This window comes from Wyeomyia smithii, chromosome 1 (genome assembly GCF_029784165.1).
Source record: "Wyeomyia smithii strain HCP4-BCI-WySm-NY-G18 chromosome 1, ASM2978416v1, whole genome shotgun sequence".
In the NCBI taxonomy this organism is placed as follows: Eukaryota; Metazoa; Arthropoda; class Insecta; order Diptera; family Culicidae; genus Wyeomyia; species Wyeomyia smithii.
Window position 1 is genome coordinate 80,602,495 of NC_073694.1, and position 12,019 is coordinate 80,614,513.

At 35.9% G+C, this 12,019-nt stretch overlaps 2 protein-coding genes and 1 long non-coding RNA gene across 7 annotated transcripts in view; 2 read left to right on the forward strand and 1 right to left on the reverse strand.

Moving 5' to 3' along the window:
• The first annotated feature begins 614 nt into the window (after positions 1–614).
• LOC129719192 (uncharacterized) lies at positions 615–1,559 on the forward strand. Its single transcript, XM_055670689.1, has 2 exons — positions 615–1,281; positions 1,382–1,559. The coding sequence occupies exons 1-2, from the start codon at positions 876–878 to the stop codon at positions 1,438–1,440; spliced, it is 465 nt and encodes a 154-aa protein (XP_055526664.1). The 5' UTR covers positions 615–875; the 3' UTR covers positions 1,441–1,559.
• A 1,628-nt stretch (positions 1,560–3,187) lies between these two features.
• On the reverse strand, positions 3,188–4,857 carry LOC129719209 (uncharacterized). 2 transcript variants are annotated; one of them, XR_008727141.1, is made up of 3 exons: positions 4,444–4,857; positions 3,506–4,375; positions 3,188–3,440 (listed from the first exon to the last, which is right to left on the reverse strand). It is a non-coding gene; the product is annotated as an uncharacterized LOC129719209 (long non-coding RNA). The 2 variants fall into 2 exon arrangements; XR_008727142.1 differs by having other exon boundaries at positions 4,438–4,857.
• A 686-nt stretch (positions 4,858–5,543) lies between these two features.
• LOC129719196 (TOX high mobility group box family member 3-like) overlaps positions 5,544–12,019 on the forward strand; it is a 295,603-nt gene continuing 289,127 nt past the window's right edge. For 3 of the 4 annotated variants that reach the window (XM_055670704.1, XM_055670705.1, XM_055670709.1), the window contains exon 1: positions 5,545–5,683. The gene's annotated coding sequence lies outside the window, so the exon portion shown is untranslated. Of the gene's footprint in view, positions 5,684–12,019 lie in introns of all 4 variants that reach the window. The other variant, XM_055670706.1, reaches the window with a different exon arrangement.

Below are 12,019 nucleotides of genomic sequence, written 5' to 3' on the forward strand. Positions count from 1 at the left end.
GAAACAGTATTCCTGTTAAAAAAAATTGGTATAGAAAACTCAGGATCTAAAATATACTAGATTAAATAAAAAATCGAGCCCAAGCACCTCCAGAGATTTTTTTTTTCAAATTAAAGATTCCAAATGAACCATCTATGATCACCCCTTAAATATGAAATTCATAAACATAAGATTGATAGATATGTAAACTAAAAGAATTGGTAATGTTTAAACTGATTTCCCATTGAAAACTATTCAAACAATAAGTTTGCTAAACTAGTTCTTTTGGGTAGACTTGATCCCTCAAATTCGTGGAGACATGATCCCTTTGTGCCGAAGTCAACAAATACCAACAAATATAGTAAACTAAACACTACCTCAATCAAAGCGAATGTTACCAGAAGAGTATTGTCGAAAATCATCACTTCTGCGTACAGTAAAACAAAAACTATCAGTAAACGCAGTACGACTGGCAACCCTGTATCACAAGTTCGACAGTTGTACACGTATCTCTATCAAAACAACAGAAAATCGCTGCCTTTCGTCGTCTGGAAAATGTTTTTAGTTGGAAATCCAGAAATTCCGTTGAAAAATCAGATAAAACTGTTGAAATATAATAAATTGTAGATCTTTCCATCATGAAAAACATATTTTCGTTCCAGGATGCGTACCTACAAACCAAAAGAAGGTTCCACCAAACGGGTGCCTGTGCCACCAAACTTGCTTAAAAAAGCTGTAGCCGCTGTGCTCGATGGTCAACAAATCAAAACAATCGCCAGGCAGTTCGGTTTACCGGTGATGACCCTCAAACCCGGAAACAGAAAACTTCCGACAAGTTGATCCAGTACGAGCCCGATTATAGATCATCCAGAGCATTCACAGATGAAGAGGAGAAAATGCTCCAGGATTATGTGTTGAAAGCAGGCAGGCTTAACTATGGCCTAGGTCCTCTTGGTGTTCGGCAGTTGGCATACCAGTTTGCCGTTGCTAATGATAAACCTATCGTCAAGAAATGGGTTAACGGTGCATCGTTTGAGTGGTACTGCGGATTTATGCGTCGCCGAAAGTGTTTGTCGGTACGGAAAGCGCAGGCAACGAGTCTGAGCCGTGCTACTAGCTTCAACAGACACAACGTTGGCAAGTTTTTCAACAATTTGAGATCAATTAAGGCACGGTATAATTTTGAACCAATGGAAATCTGGAATTTGGATGAAACAGGAATAACTACAGTTCAGAACCCCCAAAATGTAGTAGCTGAAAAAGGATGCAAACAAGTCAACAAGGCTACATCAGACGAACGTGGTGAGTTGGTAACCGCCTGTTGTGCAATAAATGCTATAAGTGCTAATAAGTGCTTTATCCCACCGTTTATGATCTTCCCACGCAAAAACTGGCAAGATAGGATGCTCAACAACTGTTTTTCTGGAACCGCAGGCAGCACCCATCCGAGCGGTTGGATGACTGCTGAAAATTTTGTGAAATTTCTCGAACATTTTGTGAAGCACGTCAAGTGCTCGAATGATAAACCGTGCCTATTGGTTATGGATAATCATGACAGTCACGTAAGTGTACATGCTCTATCGTACGCCAAGAATAACGGAATCCATTTGTTGACTATCCCATCCCACACATCACACAAGATGCAGCCATTAGACAGAACTGTCTATGGTCCGCTCAAAACATATTACAATCGTGCGGTTGACGATTGGATGGCCCAGAATCCAGGAAAAACGCTGACTATTTATCAAGTGTCGGAGTGTTTTGGTAAGGCATTCAAAAAAGCTTTTACTGTGGAAAATATCGTTAGTGGTTTCAAATTGAACCCTTTAATGAGAATATATTCACCGAGAAAGAGTTTCTCTCTTCATACGTAACTGACAGATCGGAACCGGAACTAGCATTCAGTGACCCTTTATCGAGTGTCGAAGCAGCAGTTTATAATGCAAGTGTCGAGCATTCATCAGCCATAAACGTTCCACTTGATCAACAAGCAGGGAATGCTTCCGCAGAATCATCTGCTGATTCCGCTGGCGCTAAGCAGTCCAGATCGCGACGTGTACCAACAATCGAAACACCCAAGCTTCCGAAAAAAAAAATACCGGCTTCAACAAGTTCCAGTAGGTTTTGCTCTTGCTCAAATATCGATTCCTATCATCGAACAAGAACCCTCAGATTACCTCAAACCTATTTCGAGTGGAATCAGAACACCAGAAGAAATTAGACCATTTCCCAAAGCATCACCCAGCAAAAATACCAGGAAAGGCAGGAAGCGTGGGGAGACTCAGATCCTGACGGACACTCCGGTTCGAGTAAAAATTGAACAAGAATTCAAGGCAAAGCAGATGAAGAAACCTAAGAAGAAACAGCAGAATAAGAAAACGGCACGTCGCAAACTTTAATTTTTTTGACAACTCCGAATAATTTTTCAAAATAACTTTTTTAACCATTTGACAACATATTTTAGAAACATTTTTAACCAACAGCAATTCAGTAGCAATAAATTGTCTATGAAATAAAATGACCCTTGAGTGTTTACGTAATAAACGAACGATTCCTTAAATTTTATATTTACATAAGGCGAAAAACAACATGTTTATCGAAAGGGGGATCAAGTGTACCCAAATGAGGGATCAAGTCTCACCTAATCTGAGATTTTCTTCATTCATGCATGTTTTACAAAAAATCCTAATACTGCTTTTTAAAGCAATATAACTAGTAGTTTTTTTTATGGTAATCAGACACTAGTATAGTTCATCCAAATCCGCAACAGAAACATATTTTGAATGTGTTTTCTTACAAATATAATGAAATTGAGAAAACGGGATCAAGTCTCCCCAGTCTCCCCTATGTATATTGTATGTGTATGTAATGACGGTTAAGGCGATTGAGGTGATGACGATTACTATGATGCTATTGTTGTTTGTATTGGTTCAGTCGTAACACAATGAGTTCACGTTTGCATAATCACATGTGGCTATGATGTCTTGAATCGATTTCGGTAACTGCTTCCCGTTTCTACATGTTTGCTGCACACGGACGTAAACATATTTTTCTGAGAGAGAAACGGCTTCTTGTAAAGTCAGCGTGAATAGCGCTGTAAGCAGGGTTGCCACTAGATTTCAAATAAATGCTGGCGGAATATCAACTTAAAATGGAGGTAATTTTTTTCGATTGTACTTAGGCAATGAACAGTTTGTTTTATGCAGAATTTTATTTCTGTGAGACAAAGAAAAAGAAAATATGGCTAATTTTAAATTATCTGTAGGATATAAAATTTGTCTGAATATTCGTTAGAAATTTGGTAAAATCTTGATCTATCTGGCAATCTTCGCTGAAGCATTGAATTGTAACAATAAGCAAAACTAAAATACATATGGACATAATTTGTGATTTCGTTTGCTACAATGTTGTCATCTCATGATGTCATCTCGTGCTCGAAAAAATTTCTCATTTGAACTCATCTGAAAAGTAAAAACCGTATCTTAGTGTACTTAAACAATTATTCTCAAATGAAAATTGTCCATACTCAATCTTCCACTACCAAACAGTGAACGACTAAGGAGAGAAATTATTTGTTAATTTAATTGTATGGCATGCGATATAAGACGGTATACACAATTTATGATTTTCCTTTAGATACGTATGTCACTCACTGTGCTCAACATCATCAAAGTAAAATGTTGGTCTGGTCTTATGAAGCAAGTTCGGTTTACCTTCGGTTATCACGACACGACACGACGACGATGATGACTAATAGGACCAGAGTTGCCAATAAATGTTTTATTTAAACTGGAAGAATGCTAAAGAAAAAACTGGAAAAACTGGATTTCAAAAAAATTTAATAAATAGCATAAAAAATGCAATAGAGCTTCTCTGTGATGGTTACAAAATCCAATGCTAGTTTTAATTATAGCAAAAAATCACTCATTTCAATCAGAACTGTTCTGTTTCGGGTTTCCTTTTCTTTTAATTTTATTGTTATCTCCTATAAATTTGAAACTTCCTAATCAATTTATCTCAAAATCATGAAAATGAACTTCACTTCAACTTTCAAGTAGCGTACTGATGCAACATTTTTCACGTTACATCTGTGAAGTTTAAGTTCCAACTATCTTTGAGTTCGCTATCTTTTGGTATCTAATTATACGAACATATTTTAAACTGCTACGCTACAGAAATTAATTTGAAGAATGCCGCCTGTATATGACATTTTTGAGATCGATTGTTTTTATTTTTAAATAACATATTAAGCTACCATTGGAATTGATTTTTTCCACGATCTGGTAAAATCTATCCGTCAGTTTCTGAATAAAGCTTATCTTACTTTCCTTTTTCATCTCATCAATGCTATGTAGTTTATATTTTGGCCTTGTTTCGTGCGAGAAAATAGAATAGGCTGGAAACGTAGATAAGAACTGTTACAATGATTTAACACAACATTTACACATTTAACACAACATTTACGTTCTAAAAAGATTTCCGAAAACCAGTCGGAGCTTGAGTACATGAAAAATCTGGGTAGAACTGGAAAATAAACAGAAAAACTGGAAAATTCTGGGATTAAACTGTTTGACTGGATCACTCAAAATAAACTGGAAGAATCCAGTTTAAACTGGAACATTGGCAACTCTGAATAGGACGACGATACGACGACAACGACGATTTTAATCGCAGCTTGTTTTTTTAAACTTTTCAGATGGTCGTATATGGAATATATATTCATTTAATCGCGAGTCTGTCTCTGAAGGATAGGAAAGTAAGCTGATGTTGGGCAATAAAGCAGTTTTGTGTGAATCTCTCTTGCGTGCACTCGCTTAATTTTGTTCCGATAATACTGAAAGAGAAGGAAACTTGAAGCTTTCTTCAACACATTTGCATTTCTGCGTACTACTCGGAGCATTGCTTCGCTATTTTGAGCACTTGATTTCCCACTTTCTGTGTGTGCATGCATCGTACGCCATGATGGAGCCTGGATTTGAAAATGTATTCGTTTTATTTTGTTTGATATTTGTACAGATATATTTTTTCTTCATTCGGTCAGCGACCGTTCGTGTAGTAACATAGTATGTTGTGTATCTGCTGTAGTTCGCTATTTCTTTCTTTTGGACAGAAAAGATCTATTCGACATCATACGTGCGTCTGTGTACTTTTCCGAAGATTTTTTCTCGCGATTACTCGCTGCATATGCAGTTGCATCGCACTGAACACCCGTACAGATTCTCCCACTGCTTCTGTGTTATGATGCTAAGCGGTCGTTTGTGCACAAGGAAAACCATAAGTCTAACGAAAAAAAATTATCATCATCATCAGTGCAACATGTTAGATAAATGTCAAAAATTGAAGAAACAGTGTATATGAATCAAATAGTGTTTCAAGCATACTTGGATTTCGCTTGGTGCTAGTGGTAAAGAAGAGAGAGAGAATGACATAACAGAATTACCATGAAAGTAACAACAGTACCCCGTAAAGCAGGCGTATTGAAGTTATTGATGAATTTTTACTAGCAATCAAACATACATCCTGGATTAAATTATACTCACGCTGGTAGACGAGCGTGCATGTTATGAGAACAGCGTATACTCATGCATTGGAATAGTGGTGTAATCAAAGATAAATAGGTGAATAAAAAGAAAATATGATACATGGAATGAGATTGAACAGAAGCATTGGTGTAACAGTGCATTGCGACAGTTGATGTTAAAAGGTGATTATCGTTGATATTCAATTATTATACAAACTACTTGCGCTCAATTCCAGGTGGAAATGTAACATGAACGTCCATGTAAATAACATAAGTTTTGTTTGTAGCCAAACAAGAGTTATGAAATTTGCCCTATTTATTTACGTTTTAGTCTCGTAAAAGGAATTCTTATATTCTGGATAAACTTATGTCGGAGAAGAAAGTGCTTAAAAATATTCTGTTCATTTGCGGCACCAATCACTTATTTTATAGAGACAATATATATATATATATATATATATATATATATATATATATATATATATATATATATATATATATATATATATATATATATATATATATATATATATATATATATATATATATATATATATATATATATATATATATATATATATATATATATATATATATATATATATATATATATATATATATATATATATATATATATAGTCACTTATAGTCACTTTTTGTTTTTGAATTTTTTTTTCAGTACAGGATCTCAAATTGAATTTTTTAAATATTTTTTTATAAAAGCTCAGACAGTTTTCTCAAATTCATTCCTTGACAACTTTTCTCTATCTTTTGTCATTATTCAGATATATCGATTTATGAAAAAACAACTGCAGCTTTTTTCATATGTTTGTACAGATGAATTTTCCAAAAAAAATTAAAATCGCTGATTTTACGTATTTAGTTATTGATTTAACATCTTCAATAAAAGAAATAAAATTTTAAAAATTTCCCGATTTTATCACTTTCCCTATTTTATCACGCCAAAAATCATCAGGGTGATATATAATCGGGTGATCACTGTATATATATATATATATATATATATATATATATATATATATATATATATATATATATATATATATATATATATATATATATATATATATATATATATATATATATATATATATATATATATATATATATATATATATATATATATATATATAAAAACATATATACATATCAAATATTAAAATTAAATACTATTCGAAAACTCACTGATAAATTCAGTAAAATATTCTACAAGTTTTCGACAAAATTTTCAAGAACTTTGACAAGTGAAAATGTCAATACTTGCTGGTTCACAGCAAATCGATATATTTGCTGAATGTTTGTCGAAATATATTACTGACAGTCGCAAAAAAGCCGTTGAGTTCAATCAGCTGGAACTGGAGAATTTACCAAGATAAAGATTCGAGCTAAAAAGTGTAGTTCAGGAAGGTGTAGCACGGTCGCGAAAACGGAATCAATGGTGTGTACTTATATGGGTTCAACATAGAAAGTGTGTTTAACACACATAGGAGTAATACTCCTATTAGACAATGTACATAGTGTTTTTAACAAAACTGAATTTTTAAACATGTTTTACGTCTTTGGAATCAAACACCCGCAAACTTACGGAAATACACAGACTTACAAATATGCATACACGCATAAATACACCTATCCATATATGAACACAAACACTTTTGCAAATATTTAACTTGTATACGTTTATACAGACGCCACATAGTTATAACAGACAAACTAAAGTAGAATCGAAGTGCTACATTCATAATCCGGCATTAGGCCTATTGTTTTCTTGACACAGATTTCAGTACATAGCAATGTAGTTGCATTAGTGTGCTTAGCTGTTATTTTTTGTTATGGCGTTTGACAATATTTAACATATTTTGCAGTTAGTTTTTTGAAGTTGTGTTATAATTTAATTTTTGTGTAGCATCAAGCACGCTGAAACAGTGTAGTTGTGGTGTAGTTAGAAAACCAAAAACGAACCGGCATAGTGCAACAGTGTAGTTCTGTTGTAGCTACACTACAAGAACGAATTTGAATCTCCCAGTTCAGGTTTGATCATATAACGACCGGCTTGTTAGACCACAATCATTAATAATTCAAATTTGAAATGGCGCAAAATATTTTATTGTTGCAAAATAATAGGTTTTGTTTTGAAATAGTATCGTGTTAGATTCGTGATTGATGGTAGCGCTGGTATCATATAAAAAATTTAGGAAAATAGTTTCTTAGCTGAAGCTAAGCTATGATGTTGGGCTACTGCCATAGTTAACGCGTAATGTACACACTAGACAGGGCTGTACATGGCATGGCGATGGTTTACGCATTTGCTGTGCAGGATATCGAAATTCTGGACAAACCTGAAAAACAAGTTATGTTAAAAAAAATTCAACTTTTGATCAAGGAAACCAGGTGATACCAGGGAAATTTTTTTAACCGAGACACGATTCCAAGGTCGGTGTGGATTTTGCGTTTCTCGCGAATTTGGCACGTTTTTTCTACTCCATGGCGCGGATTTTGCGGAAAGCCTTGCAACCTTGCTTTCAGCAACCTAGAATTTAATATTAAAGGATTTCGCAACAGTTCAACTGAGTAGTTGGCAGCATCCTCTCAGAATTCAATGAAACTTTGTGGGCAATTAAGCAATTTTGCATACTGCCTTCATATTTTCAAAATATCTGAACTAGCATTTGAAAAGGACTAAAAAAATTACTTGAAAAGGACTATTGAAAAAAACTTTAGAAACAAAAAATTATTTATAAAACGGTCTCTCTGATTTTTACCAAATTAGGTTCTTAGATAGACAATTACACTGTCTAAAACTCTTCGGAACATTTCAAAAAGAGCACTCTTAAGGAGAAAAAGCTTATCTAAAAAAGCATATTTATTCGCTTAAGATTTTGCTTTGAATGGGTTTTCTTCAAATTTTATTGAATTAATCAATTTTGCAAATGGAGATTATATACCACCAGTTGCGTAGCGTGACTGGGTAACACCCGGGGCGTTTCCCATGGGTGTGAGAGCTCTACCCAGTTTTGAACAATTGGTTGAGATTATACTCTTAGGAGCAAATTTTTATAATTTTCGAGGGTTGTTACCGCGACCTCCACCTAATTGATAGTTAATCTCACGTATATCACCCTTTTGAAGGTGAAAATTTGCTTCATGGGTGTCACCCCCTGGAGGGTGACACCCGGGGCCAACCGCCCCCGCCGCCCCCACCACGCTACGCCAGTGTATACCACAATCCAATCAGTTAATATGTAGTATTCTCGGTCCAAGTCACAATCAAAAATATTTAACAATCTTACGCCTAAGTCAGCCCTATTCGAAAACAGATTTTACAAAATTTTAAATAGTTGCTATATTCATTATTGGCTCTGTTGCTTCTACATTGTTTTTAATGTTTTTTTTGAAGTAGAATACTTCTCTCAGGAAGTACGGCTACATAGGGATGTGAAATGAAAATCTAAAACCGAAAAAAGTGAAAAATATGTCCAATTTCAAATGCTAATAAATCGGTTACTATTCGAAGGATTTCCTTCGTTCTTGTGGCAATAGATTGGAAAATCTTCTAAGATTCTTCCCAGAAGAAGATAATTGTAATTTTATTATTCACACTATTGTACTATTGAAAATAGTCAAGCCTTGTCAAAACGAAAAATTCGACCTCTGATTGGTCGTTATATGATTGCTTCCCAAGCACGGTCGACAGAATCATATACCTTGCAATTGAAAACATGCTATTTGGCCTATATAAGAGCCTGTTTCAGCCGGAGCCGCTCATAACAGTTCTAGACAGCGACAACAGCAGTCGTCCTTCCTTAGCAGCAGCACTAGCCCTGTGGTTGGTCACCACGTCTCAGGAGCAGCGCGGTTTTTTTCAGCGTGTGTCGCCAGACAGCCATTATTGCCCCCGTGCCGGGGCAGCATGATGATTGCCATCAGGAAATCCAATTTCGGAAATCAAAATGCCTTTTTTAAGGCAAATAAACAAGTCATTGAAAGTTAATAATTTTTGTCAACGCAAGCAAGCATTCTGTGTTGCATCCTAGCAATTCAAATTTGTCGCACTCGTCTAATTTACTGAATGTGAAATAGCTTCCACAGTGCATGTTGTCCGTGTATCTTAATTCCCCCACTATTAGGGCAGCTCAAAGGTTGCGATCAGCAACCGATTTTGAACCGCAAAATGCCTTTTTCAAGGCAAATAAACAAATAGTTGAAGGTTAATAATTTTCTGGCATCAACACAAGCAGACATTCTGTGCGGGATGCAATCAAATTCTGTTGTAGTTGTCTAATTTTTACTTTGTTTAGTAAACTCCCTACTGTAGGGGCAGCGCAAAGGCTGCGATCAGCATAACCGACATTGAGTAACAAACTGCCCTGTTAGAACGCACTCACAAAAGCAGTTAGTTCGACTATGCAGAGCTAATATGAAGTCGATTCAATCAATCAGCATGAACAGAATTTCGTCGTCTCCCAGCCCAGCTGCTAAGTTGCAACATGAAGCAACACGCAACAGCGAGCAAACGAAATCGCTTGATGTTACAAGCCGCAATACGGTTAGGGGTAAAATCGTTGCGTGTGTGAGAGCACCATCGGTGTTTATTCGCTTGGTACAAAAATCAAATGCGAATTGTGGAATAATTCGTCTGAAGAACCTTAGAAAATGGTAAAACTGAACAGACAGGCGTGGCCTATTTCGGCTATAAAAGAGTTTTTCTGGGAAAACTAGCTACATTCATCAGTCGGATGGTGAGCTGGATGGACCGTCCACAACGTTGACAGCAGTAGCAGCAGATATCAGCACTCAGCATTAACAGAGGATAGCAGCGGGTTGCGCCTGTGGCTGCCTTCAAATTAAACAAATCACTTGCCCTGTTTGGTCACCACGTCTCAGGCCTCTGCCAGGCTGAACGGCAACGCGAGCGATCGGGCGAGATTTTTGCCGTACATCAGCCGGCACTTCCTCTAATGAAAAAGCTGGATCATTTTGTTCAGAAGAATATTACTGCCGGTAATATTACAGAGATGTGATTGCATTATATCCGATATGGAATTGAACAATTGTTCTTTTGAGGAAAATAAAACATTTAATTTGAAGAGTTAATAGCTTTGAGTACCAGTATGGTAGGTGCAGCAGTATGGTAACAGCCTCAGCGGTAGGTGCAGCCGGTACTTCCCTGAGGCCGATGTTATAAGGAAGTAAATGGAAACGGCACGGCAAAACAGTTCGGGTGTGCTTAGACGCGCGTCATTTTTTGTTGTTGATATTATTCCCCACATGAAACGACGCGCTTTCGTACGATAGCGGCGGTATTGGCGGTAGATGCATTTGCCAACACTTACTCCAGTAAAGCCGTGTCTAATTTTCAATGTGAAAACACCTTTCTATTGTGTTGGCCGTGCGCATTAGGCCTCTGCCAGGCTAAATGCGAAAAGCGGCGCGAACCGATTCGCCCGGCCGTAGGTTAATGTACAGCCGTAAGTAGAGCTGTGTAAAAGTATTCTACTTCAACCTTGCGGTCGTGGCTTTGCACACAACCCTCCTGTGATTTTTTCAATTCTACCAGGGGCGACTCGTCCATAGGTGCAACCTGTGCAATGCACATGGGGACGTCAGGCAAAAAATGAATCTAAAATCCAAATTCATGCTCTTATTTTATTATTTTTTAGTTTTATTTTTAAATAGTAACAAAGGGAATTACTTGCTTTTATTCGCGGTTAAAATTGTAATTACTTACCCAAACTCTGATTTTCAGAATTTCTAGTTGAACAGGTAGGTTCAACAGCCACGAGTCGCCCCTGAATTCTACGTCATATCTTGTTGCTATCAATTTGGCTGAGTTCCTGCGAATGGAAAGAAAAAAAAATGAGTTAAATCTTTATTCAATCCCTCTTAAAGAACTTTTAAAGATGAAACAAGATACAATTTTTACTTAAAAAAATATTTTCAAAATAGACTAAAACAACGGAAACTTGAGCTGATAAAAAATCTGGATAAAACTGGAAAAATATACAAAAACTGGATGATTATGTGATTTACCTGTTAAACTGGATTACCACAAATAAAACTGGAAGAATCTAGTTTAAATTGGAACATTTTTTGTAGAATTTTGTATGAAGTGGTACGTCTGTTTGTCTGTGGCACCATTATCTTTCTAAAAGTGAGGTTGAAAGATTCGGTATGATGGTCTATTCGCCGCGACTATTTTGCAACCCACGCAAACTTAGCATTTGCGTTGAACTGTCGTTTGTTTACAAAAGTTAATACGTCAGATATAAATATAAGTTGAATGTTAGACATGAATTTGAAGTCAGTGATTTTTATGTACATATTTCTCATTTTGATCTGTTAATTTTTGTAAAACTTTCTATGAATTGCATTATTAACTACTGAAATGTTCCCGGCAGTTTACAGAATTAAAGAGTCAGATTTTAGAGTATGTTTCATACTTCTTAGTCCAGATTTTTTAAATCTCATCATTCAATTCTCTCTTCAAACATCAATTTT